This window comes from Notolabrus celidotus, chromosome 24, assembly GCF_009762535.1.
Source record: "Notolabrus celidotus isolate fNotCel1 chromosome 24, fNotCel1.pri, whole genome shotgun sequence".
In the NCBI taxonomy this organism is placed as follows: Eukaryota; Metazoa; Chordata; class Actinopteri; order Labriformes; family Labridae; genus Notolabrus; species Notolabrus celidotus.
This window is the reverse complement of record NC_048295.1, coordinates 7,023,311-7,035,451: the sequence shown is the minus strand read 5'-3', so window position 1 is coordinate 7,035,451 and position 12,141 is coordinate 7,023,311. Positions and strand designations below refer to the sequence as shown.

General features: G+C 45.3%; 1 protein-coding gene across 4 annotated transcripts in view; it reads right to left on the bottom strand.

The window, feature by feature from the left end:
• Positions 1–12,141, bottom strand: part of nid2a (nidogen 2a (osteonidogen)) — a 72,021-nt gene that overhangs the window by 12,556 nt on the left and 47,324 nt on the right. For all 4 annotated transcript variants that reach the window (XM_034677935.1, XM_034677936.1, XM_034677933.1 and 1 more), the window contains exons 9-21: positions 10,537–10,638; positions 10,304–10,443; positions 10,022–10,154; positions 9,624–9,935; positions 9,148–9,259; positions 7,576–7,615; positions 6,971–7,080; positions 6,750–6,883; positions 6,559–6,670; positions 5,841–6,041; positions 5,511–5,741; positions 1,520–1,666; positions 809–937 (exon numbers count right to left, since the gene is read on the bottom strand). In XM_034677935.1, coding sequence (XP_034533826.1) covers positions 809–937; positions 1,520–1,666; positions 5,511–5,741; positions 5,841–6,041; positions 6,559–6,670; positions 6,750–6,883; positions 6,971–7,080; positions 7,576–7,615; positions 9,148–9,259; positions 9,624–9,935; positions 10,022–10,154; positions 10,304–10,443; positions 10,537–10,638 — 1,903 coding nt within the window. The remainder of the gene's footprint in view (positions 1–808; positions 938–1,519; positions 1,667–5,510; positions 5,742–5,840; positions 6,042–6,558; positions 6,671–6,749; positions 6,884–6,970; positions 7,081–7,575; positions 7,616–9,147; positions 9,260–9,623; positions 9,936–10,021; positions 10,155–10,303; positions 10,444–10,536; positions 10,639–12,141) is intronic.

Here is a 12,141-nt window from a genome sequence, read left to right as displayed (position 1 = left end):
ACACACAAACACACACCGGCAGGACCTCTCTCCTCCACACATTCCAAAGCGAAAACACACACTGTGTCATTGCTCCATTTGTCTTTCACTTTCACCCCCTCTCTGCTGTTTAATCTCACCCTCTCCTTCTTCCCTCTCCCCCATTAGTCCTCTCCTTCCCACCCCTGTTCTCACATTTGCCACCCATCCTCCCTCTCTTGCTGCGTTTCCTCGCTTTTGCAGCTGTGCGTTACTGTTGTGGAAGAAATGTCAGGACTGTGCTGGGACAAATATGTGGACGTCTTCCAAAATACTCAGCTCGATTTTTTGGGAACACGGAGAACTACACCCTTGAAAACACGACCGAGAACACGTGTTACTGACAATTGATCCGTTGCATCAGCACACTCTCAACTCATTTAAAATAGACATGACTTTGAGTGCCATGAACCTAGCAGTTTAAGCGCCACCCCTCTTTCCAACCCCAACTCTGTCTCAGCAGATGTGTGTCTAACACGAGTCTGGTCCTGCTGGAGGTTTCTGCCTGTTAAAGGAAGTTTGTCCTTGCCACTGTAACTTGCTAAATGCTGCAAAGTGACTGAGTCCTGTCTGTAAGATGGGATTAGATCTTATCCTGTCTTGATGTTGGGTCTTTGTTAATAATATAACATAGAGTACGGTCTAGACCTGCTCTGTTTGTAAAAGCATCTTGAGATAACGTTGCTGGTTCGACTCCCGGCCATCGCCATTTCCTGACTTACTCTGAACACAGTTTGTTACTGCATCCACCATTCAGAGCCCTAATAGAGTCTTCAGTGGTTTCACTCACCAACGCAGGTCCGGCCGTCGAAGCCGAACTCGTAGCCGCCCTGGCACTGACAGCGATGGCTACCAGGCAGGTTCACGCACTGAGCGTGAGCACCGCAGGAGCTCAGGTTCTCCGCGCACTCATCGATGTCTGCAGAGAGAGAAAAGAGGAACTCAAGTCATACGCCTATAAAGCAGGAATCCCCTCTGTAACAAACACCCTGCATGACTGTGTGAGAGCAAAGCTGTAATTAAGGCTCATTACTGCGCCTCTTTATGCAGCGTGTTCCTGCTGTAACATTCTCACACCTGGTCCCATCACAGCGGTCCTAAATGTACTTTATACATACAGGAGAAACCACAGACAGATGATGTGACCGGAGAGACACTGAGACACTCTCATGGGAACGCAGACTGAGCCTGAGGCTGTCCTCATGCTGTCAGCGGGTGAGGAGAGAGAGAGAGAGAGAGAGAGAGAGAGAGAGAGAGAGAGAGAGAGAGAGAGAGAGAGAGAGAGAGAGAGAGAGAGAGAGAGAGAGAGAGAGAGAGAGAGCTGCTGCTGAGCTAATGACAGAGCACGACGCTCCTAACAGAGCATAGACTTCAACATCGTCTATGTGTGTTTGCTCACTTTAATGGTGTCTGTCTACATTACACATACACACACACACACACACACACACACACACACTGGCACCACGCTGAACTATACTATATAAAGCGCTGAAGATACCATAGCAGTTGCGTCCGTCCCCTCTGTATCCTGTGGCACACTGGCACTGGAAGTCCTGACCCTCCTGTGGGATACACTGCGCCGTCGTGTCACAGTCGTGGTTTCCGGCGTAGCACGGGTTCACCAGCTCCGGCCCGGTGGGTTCAACTGAGGGAGGAGAAGACAGGAGTTTTGGTCTTTGCTGCTGCTCTCCCTGCCTTGCTTTCGTGTATGCACATTAAAAGGGAAAGAGCTTTGGAGTTATACCGCCAAATATAACTTACCAAATGCTAATCAAGTTATTTTTGATGAGAGTGGTCCTGACTGAATTGAGTCTCAATCCCCAAGGCCCCAAAAAAAGATATGTATATGATAAAAACATGTTTTCGCATGCTGAGACACTTGAGAAGGACGATACACTCACACTCTGTACCACTCCAAATGCCCTGAAATTGAGATTAATTGAGATCTGGATCATTCACCAGCTAAACTCTGATGATTACAGCGATGATTACAAGACAGCCTAACCAGACACACATGTGAGATCCCTCCAGACAAACTCCCATAGGAGGGTTTCCTCCGAGGAAGTGACTCCCTTCAGTATTCGACATATGGCCGAGGTTAGACACACATATACATGAGAGAGAGAGACGCACAGACAGGCGGGATGAGTGAGCGGATGTGTGGTCGGGGGTTTGCTCGTACCAGCGCACAAAGACAATCAAAGAGAAAGACCAGACTCGGACTCATTTAAGGAGGAATCTGAAGAAACTATGGAAGATCATTAGAGAAGGATGTGAAAGATACATAAATATGTGAAGAATTAAGCACTCAGAGAGCCTTCATCAGTATGGGTGGCAGTTCCTGGTTGTTCTAAGCTGATTTTTGTCCTGTTTCTGCCTTTTTTGAACGAAAAACTAGCTTAGATCACCCTAATCCAGATACAGATGTGACTTTTAGTGACTTTTCACAGCTGCTGGATTAAAAAAACAGCAGTTTTAAGGACAAAAGTTGTCCTAAATATTATTTATAATACGTTGGATTTAGTGGTTTTGAGTCCAGCTGGCCATATTGTCAACATATGGTCCAACATCTACGATAACAAGAAACATAAACCACCAAAAGGAACATGCAAAAAATCCCATGATCAGTAATAACGCTTTTAAATGATGTTTAAGTGTAACCACCATCAGCTATAAAACACAACACACACACACGCTTAGACCTAAACAAAACCAAACGCACAGACATGAGGCACAGCTTGCTCCCATCTCCTTCAGCCAGAGGCCAATTTTGGCTCATTATCAAAGAGACAGAGACTCTTCAAAGTGCTGAATGTGGCCGGGAAGACGGGGAGATGAGAGGGCGAGATGCATGTGGACGGGGAGAGAAGTCTGAGGGGTAATTAGAAGGAGAAAGAGAGAGAGAGAGCGCACTACATGCCATCAAAGCAATGGCTACAGTTTCCCACCTGTTACGTTTTACTAAACTCCTCCACGCAAACAGGCTGGTTTCACGGGGAGTGTAGCTATAACTCTTTCTGGGTGGCAAAAGGTGACACGACAGGTCTTTAAATCAAGCGAACCACCCCGAATGTAACACAAATTATAATATCTATCATCAGGGACTTTTACTGCAGCGCTGGAATGACCTGAAATTGGAGAGACTGTGGTTTTTTCAGGGATGAAAGCAGATTCCAAGGGCACCGTGTCGACTGAATTCAAGGGGCAACAAACAAACAAACAATCTGAAATGTCTCATTTCCTTCGGAGAGCTTAGAGTTTAAAGGGACACTTCACACAATGACATTTCTTTGTACCAGATCTGATGGTAATGGTTACATTTTACTGTATTACATGGTATAACCATAGACTGTATAAAATATGGACGTAGTATCCGTGACATCACCCATCTGTTTCTGAAGCACTGTTGGAGCCATATTGCTGCCAGGGTAATATAAAGGGTATGTATTTAAAAAAAGAGAGGTTAAACTGTCATCATCCACATTCCCAGGTGACAACAGGATACAGCAAACACACACCCGCTAGACTCAGGTTTGCCCCTCCTCCCCCTCTCTCTCTCTATCGCTTCAGTGTCTTAAGGTCTCCTGCAATCTCTGATTCTCATGACATCAGAGGGCAGCTATTCTGCCCGGCAACCCCCCCGCTAGAAAATCTGTCATTGGCTGGGATATTATTTCCCAGAAAGTGTAACACACATACACACATGCTCTTTCTCTCTCTCTCAAACACACACACACCACTTAACCCGTGTTTACAAAACCCCTGATCCCCGAAAGCTCTTCCAGCTGTGCCCTGCTTGTATCACCGTGTGTACATGTGCGTGTGCGAGAGATGTGTCATCATAACCTTTATAATCAGAGTGTTGACGTTTAAATGACAGACGCTTGGTTTGAACTCGATCAGGGAGAGCTCGTCCGTCTTTTTCTCTCAATCTCATTATTTTCCTCTTCGTCTTCAGAGGCCTGAAGTGTCTGTCAGTGTGTTTCTGGTTTTTATCAGATGAAGTGGGTCAAGGAATGCATGACCACTGCATGCTGAAAATATTAATACACACTCTCTATATTTAAAGGGTCTTTGTGCGTAACTTAACAATGACAGGGATCCAAAAGAAATCTCTGTTAAGCCAGTTGAGCCACAGTGACTGAAAACAGTCAACAGCTTAAAACTGGAACACAATATCTGTAGGTAAACAGTGTTTGCCAAATGTGCTAGCACCACCAGCCTTGGTTCATGCCGCTACACAGCCGCTATTTCATATTAATGTCTTTGTTTACTTGAAAGATTCAAATCGTTTCAGCTACCTCCATAACTGAAAATTATAGTTTTGTCTGGCTAACTCTAAAGGGAACTTTCTGCCTTCTTTCTGTTTCACCACATGATTCTAAACAACAGCTTCAACACTTCATTCAAACACCAATCATCTGCATAGACAAGTAGTCATACAAGCGAAGTCAGCCGTGACGTACTCTGCGGTGACGACGGTCCTTAAAAGCGGTGCGGAGTGTCTGCATCTTTTGGTATCAATCAACTCACAAAGAGCGGAGGTAATACAGACGTTTTTCAGTGGTTTCATTGTGTGACTGTTCCCTCGCTCGCAGCAGCGTGTGTGTTTAAAATCTGAGCCCTCTTTAACTCTACATCGTGGTTTGGCTGAGGTCTCAGCGTTCAGTGTTACAATTACCATGAGGTCTGCTCTCTAGTTGTGGCTCTGGAGCACCAAACCTCACGTTTTTAACGCCTTCAGTGTGTCAAACCTCTTACAGACTGACAGTGGAGGTCTGGTCTGGATTACAGCAGTCACTCAGACACTCTCTGTTTTAATGTAACCGACCAATGACGTCGCAGACCACTGGTTTTCTGTCTGCATATGTTTCCAACCTGGTTACAATATGAAATCCTTATTTTTATGACTACAATAATTATTTCAGTGAAGAATATTTCTGTGGGCGGTTTATAAAAACATCTTGATTCAGCATTTCTCAAATTAGCCCCAAAATGTGGTTTGCATCAACCCACATTCCCAGTCAGCACTGTGTGTTCCAGTTTTATTTGCTTCATACCGTTATTGTTGTTTTTAAGGGTTGTAACCATTCTTGCTTCTTGTGTGTGTGTTTAAGATAACCACTTGCTGAAAAGCAAATTTCTTCCAGGAACCAATTAAGGTTTACTTTATTCTTTTTCCATCAAAGTTTTACTTTGTTTGATTTCGAAAGACTCAACAGGAATGCATCGGCATTGCCATTCAACAAATCAGCTCTCTGACAGTTGTTTTCTTCTCCTGTTGCTGCTTTTATTTCTACTTTTTAAAGACCTGAATCATGATGTTATTACAGCAAATTTAAGACCTGTTACTTGCAAGTAAATCACAAAAAAAATGCTTCTAATATGAACACAGTCACATCTCATGTTGCTAATCAGACTGTTAACAGTGAAGCGTACAGAAAACTTCCCAGACTGCATTGTAATCGTGAAATCTCAGTTAGACTCACCTCCGACTGGGCTGATCTTGTTGGTGATGGCGTATCTCAGGATCCTCTCCTCCTTCACATACATCACAAACACCCTCTCCATGGTGATCTGCAGCGTCTCCGGCGTGCTAGCGCGGTTGTCGTGCCGGCAGTCGCGGTAGGTGATGTTCTGCTTCAGCTGGAAGGAGAAGGACTCTGAGCCTCGATCAGCCGACACTACGGTGTACTCTCTCACTGAGGTGGAGGTAGCGACTTTAGAGAGAGAGAACAAGATGTGTTAATGAATAGAAAGATTGAATGTTACACTCAATCTGTGTCATGGGGGGGTTTATGGGGGGGGTTTATGGTTACCAGATGGGTAGTACTGGTAGGTCTCCTTGAAGGGATCCATGGTGATTTCAGCTCCAGGAGGCAGGAAGGGGACGTTTCCGTTGACTGCAGTGTCCACAGTGAGGTGGTTGTGGTCGTCGAGGCCACGGCCAGTTTGGATGATTGACAGGCGCTGGTTTCCGGGGTAGAAGACCACCTCTGCATGGCGAGTGAACTCGGCACCTGTTGATAGAATGAAACAATCAATCAATACATTCATCAGCTCTTCTATTTATAGATCCTTCACATGCAGACACAATGTCTACGTGTGAAAAGAAACACCCACAAGCTGTGTTAACTCTAGATCACTGGAAAAGGAGCCAATTGCAGAAATGCAAAGCCGGGAAATTTCCAAATCCATTGTATATCATACAAAAGTCTGCAATGGTTACATCTGTGCAGAACACACACACACACACACACACACACACACACACACACACACACACACACACACACACACACACACACACACACACACACACACACACACACACACACACACACACACACACACACACACACACACACATACGCACACACACACACACACACACACAGCTGCTTTCTATTTAAGAGGGGAGGTGGAAGCCTGATATCACATCACATCTCTGGAGACAATACAGCTGGCTGAGAGACAGAAAACACACACACAGCAGAGGAGCTCCCCCCACTCTCTCCGCACGCACACACAGCTTACCTGTGATTTTGAACCCTGCTTGGCTATTGGGCAGCTCCAGTGCAAACAACCATCCGAACAGCTCTCCGATCGGCGCCAGCGGCATCAGAGCCCAACCCACAGGCTCGGGTACCTGACCAATCAGAGCAAAATTTACAAAACAGGACTCTTAAAACAACAGGATTGAAGATGCAAAGTTGTTGGATTCATACCTCACTGATGGCCGTGTATGCTCTCCCGTCTCCCACCACGATGTAGGCATGCAGGTCGATGTTATTCAGATCCACTGGCGTGGAGCCCACAATCACCGTCCCGCTCACTTTACCGCTAACTCTCTGAGGAGCACCTGGAGGGAGCCACACAGAATGTTAACAGGAAAATCCTCACCTACATCACCAAAGATTGAGGTGGAGGTTTAAGAGAGTGCTCTCACCCTCGGGTAGGCAGTGGCGTCCATTTCCGTAGAAACCAGGCTGGCAGTGGCAGCAGTAGCCTGTGGAGTAGTCAGAGCAGAATGCATTCTGGGAGCACTGCTGCTGGAATCTAGAGTGAGAAATAAAGAGACATGAAGAACGCTTTGTGCAAGTGTGAGGGTCAGAAGTAGTAGTGGACTGTTTGCAAATGTTGGCTCTATATATGGGAGGTGTGTGTCTCGGTGTTATGCATTAATGCAAATGGATTCAACTGGTTCATACCTGCTCTAAGTCAAAATTTTAAGACATTTTAAGATTTACATTAAAAACAGTGAAACAGGGGTGTAAATACCCCGCCCTTGGACTGCCCTTGCACCATAAGTGGCTTTAGTAGCAGCTAGCTTCAAACATAGATGACATGCAGGCTGTAGAGGGAAGGTATGCCTACTTCTTCACACCTCTGTTACACTATTGTTCTGAATAAAAGGTGGGGCAGTGATAACATTGTGCTCTTTTGTACATTGTAACACCTGACACATTGCGATGCATGGGAGGTTCTACAACAAGTACAAGTTATCATAGAAGTAACAAAAGGAATGTATCATGCTGCTGTGTCATCTCATACCTGGCACATGTTTCCTTATTCTCTGTTGTGTACTGAATCACTGAGAGAGAAAGAGAAAGAAATCATAGTCAGTTTGATTACATATACAGTATAAAGGACACTATATAAAGCTATGGCTCTGTAGTGGAAGTCAAAATCACACATGGGCTCAAAATCACTTCCAAAAACCAGTTTGTGAATACAGTTTGTCGCCATATATACACATGCAGGTTAAGACAAGTTAAAACATTGAAAACAGCATTCCAACTTTTTGGGATTAAATGTATTATGGTCATTATCTTTGCTTACCTCAAATAAAAGACCTCAGTATTTAGTATTGTCACATTGATATATTTGAGTTGCGTTGGTTACTTGTACTTGCATGTTTGATTGGGCCCAGAACCCACTAAAAGCTGTTTCCAAGTATAGCTGGACATGAGGACTAAGTATCGACACACATACACACTGAGAGTCACTCAAGTCAAGGCAGCTTGGAGAGAAACCAGCTGTAGCAGTCCTGCCTCCCACACACACACAAACACATGTTCATGGATGTGTCAGGAATACCAAAAGTTGGGACATCTTTCTGAAGAAGCCTTTTACATGAGTTGTCTTCACATTTGGGACAACTGCTCTTTCTGGAGACTGATCCTCTGACACACAGGAAATGATTCACTCTGTTGTTGATTTATTTGGAACACACACAAAAAGAACAGGACAGTCAGCTTGAAACATGGATGCTGAGCAGACAAAAAAGAGACATTATGTGCTCTCCAGTTTCTCCTTGTATCAATCTTTATTAGACTTTTCATAAACGACTGATTTGGGATCATGATGCTGCATTCTATCATCCTACAGAGGTTTCACACACACACACATACACAAGCGTACACATGAACACAGGATGCTGGGATTTTTTCTCACAGGAGACAAATCACAGTGCTTCTGCACACATAAACACACACGTGGGTTCTCTTGAGGGACTAATACCACAATGTTTTTATGTGCTCCCTCAGTTTGATAAACATGTAACCCACGCACACTGGGCACATGTAGGTTTTGTTGTTTTGGAACGGCTCACAAACCCTCACACATCCTCTTCAAATCAATCTTTAAATGGTTTGCAAACAAATAAAATCAGTGTTTTTAACATTTTACACAGTCAAAATGGGTGTGTTTAACATTTTAAACAGTCACAACTTTTGTCATATAATTTTAGAAACTACTACTTTAATAAAAACTAAAAGGTCATCACCTCAGACGGAGCTACCCGGCTTAATAAGGGGAATACTCAGACTCTCTGACCCTTATGTAACCAAGCAGGTTGACTGAGAACTCATTCTTATTTACAGCAAAAAGCCTGTGGGAGTAGTTGCAGGGGAGGGAGTTCACCACACACACACACACACACACACACACACACCTGGGAGCTGCCCAGCACAACGGTAGTATTGTATTGCCAGATGCTGAGCAGCTCCGAGGGCGAGGTAAAGTTACCTTTCTGTTTCCCAAAGCGACCGTCCTCTCATGAGTAAAGACGACAACAGAGCACATTTACAGATATAAACACACAAAATGTGCTTTTATTCTTACCTCCTGTGTCAAAATCAACATCATCTTCATCCACGCTGACCACGTGGCCTCCGGGGGAGAGTGGGGGTTCATTTCTTTGAGGGGGGTAGACATCCACCACCTCCAGAGGAGCCTACGAACACAAATACAGCAAATTATTTTATGCTGTTGTCGACGAGAGCCGAGCCAATTCCTTTTAACTTCTTCCAGATGCTTTCAACCGGAGAGCTATTATCTGAGCACGCTTATGATATTGTTTACAGTATGAGAAGTTTCGTGATGGCAGCTTTGCTAGAGTTTTGTAGAAAGCTTCCAAAACAGCATTTCATGAAAACCTCAGAATTTACTCAAAGCAGCTCCAATTGCAAAATGCTAAACTGTGTCTGAACCACAGCTACATTTCTGTCTTATCAAGTGCGTTCAATTATCCTAAAAGAATGCCACAAAGATAGATGGTGAAGTAGCTGTGTAATCTTCAATTCTGAAAGACGTCTTACTTGTGGCTGCTGATCCTGAGAGTCTGGATTCGCCGGAGCATACTGCCTCCCTGCAGGCTCTTGATGGAACCTGGGTTCAGAGGTCAGCGGTACATCTTCTCTGCCATGCTGATCAGACTCCTCAGAAGGGGACGAGGGAGCATCAGGTAGAGAAGGTCGAAGGGGCTCAGATTGGTCGCCGCCGGCAGGAGCAGGCTGGAATTCTGAGTCTTCGCCTGTCAAAGGGTAGTCGTCATCCTCCTCCAGGTTATCGGGGTCGAAAGTGTTGTCCGGATACTCCTCGAACTCGGCGTATTCAGGGGTGGTGGTGTCCTGGAGGTAGAAAAAACACAGAGGAGTGAGGGAGGAATGGCGTGGAATAATTCTCTATGTTGCTTGAAAAGGTGAAGCTAAATTACCAGAGAGAGGCCGTGTCCTCCAGCGGGGGGTGTAGCGAGGATGCCGCTGATGGATGCAGGAACGATGTTGTGGAGGGAGTACTGGTTTCCAGTGTGGAACAGCCAGACTCCCGGGATGCCAGTGTTACCAACCCTACAGAGCAAGAGAGCAGTCAGAGGGAGCTCACAGTCACAGCCATGAAGCCATGTTGGACACAGTTATATCCATGGTACTCATGTCACCATGTCAGAAGTTACCATTTGCCTAGCTAACACCAAACATCTTTGAGGGTGTGTACTTACTGGTAGAGGTTTTTAACAGATTGCTCGTCGCTGGTGACGCTGTAGTGAGGCCCCTCGGTCCGAGAGAAGATTAAATATGTGATTTCGCCTCTGCTGAAGCCAACTCTAGCAGGCAGTTCTATCTCCACGTTATAAGACTCCTGGAAGCAAATACAAGCACAGAACTCTTAAAACACCAGATGACGTCGAATAACAACGCTGGAAAATCAAGGACTTGTGGATTTCTACTTTACCTTTGGGCGCGTCCCAAAGAAGTTCAGGCCACCTTCAGGGTACAGGAAGAGAGTGTAGGAGTCTATCTCATCATAACCAATCACTGCTTGGAATGTATTCACCTGAAAGAGATAAGAGGGAGTGTGTAATTGCTACATATGGCCATAGGGGGAACTGTCTCATAAATATGTTCCTCTTTTGCTAGTTTCAAAGACATGATGTCATCTTTCGTGTGCACAGAGTCCCCCCCGCTCAACCACTTCCAAATTATTCCAACACTCACACCTCATATTTAAACTTCACACCTCCTCTCCCGTCTCCTCCTCTTCCCTTCTCATCTCTCGCTCGGCTGGGAGCCGTGTTTAGAATTCACACCCTGCGAAACCCTCTTCTTCCGACCACCACAAATTATCGGCACACTGGCCTGTGGGTTTCTAAACATCTATTCTGGGTGAATAAGGGCAAAGTAAATAAACTGAAGGAGATGAATTGGGGGGGGACTTCTTGGCTAAACACTGGATTGTGACTTCGGGAAGTCATTTCCTACATGTCGGTGGGCACATCCAGCCCACTCCTTCCTAAAACCACATTTCGAAAACACTCGGATTTGGCGAATGAGGGGAAGACTGTGAGTGATTCTGTTGTTTTCCTTTGGGAGAGGAATCAGATTATCTGTGCAAACACACACAAACACACACACACACACACACACACACACATCTCTGTCTCCAAACCCCCAGCCCAGATGTTGATCTCCACAGCTGTCTTCCTGTGTGTCTGGACATCTTTCACGATGATGTTACAACATTCAAACCAGACATCACACTTATCCGACACAGATGTCCCTCCACCTATATTCACCTCATGTGAATGTATGCGTGTGTTCCTAATTGTTTACATCAACATCTTTAAACTATCTTGTTGTTTGTGGGCGGGGAGGACTTTGTAGCCCCCAGGCTTTGGTGTAATTACTGAGGAGGGGGTCTTTCTTTTTTTTCGGTCTTAGGGGAAGGAGGAGAAGACGCTGGAGCTACAAGAGCTTCTCCTTTGTCCTTAATATCCCTGTTAAACGTCTGTATTTTTCTCCCCGGCGGCCCCTCCTTCTTCCTGGGAGGGGGGGGGCAGAAGATGAGAACCAAAAGGAGGAGGGGATAGGGGGAGAGGGCTTTGGACAGATAGAGAGATGAAAGGACGCAGGGGGTAGGCAGAGTTGGAAGAGTTGATGAAAGTCTGGTTTACAATTGTCAAAAACGCTGCAGCTTGTGTACTGACTATAACTAAGGAGATAGAGCACTTCCTGTATAAGCTTCTCTACACTATATCCTTCTGGTGACCTACAAAGCTCTTCACGGTCAGGCACCTTTGTATCTTAAAGAGCTCATAGTGCCCTATTACCCCTTTGGAACGCTACACTCCCAACATGCAGGCCTGCTTGTCTGTAAAAATAGTATGGGAGGTGAAGCCTTCTGTTATCAGACACCTCTCCTTTGGAATCATCTACCAGGAGGCAGATGCCCCAAAACTTTCCTTTTTGATAAATCTTATAGTTACGTCTGCCTCAGGCTTGGACCAGCTCTTAGTTATGCTGCTATAGGCTTAGACTACCGGGGGAACTGACACACTGC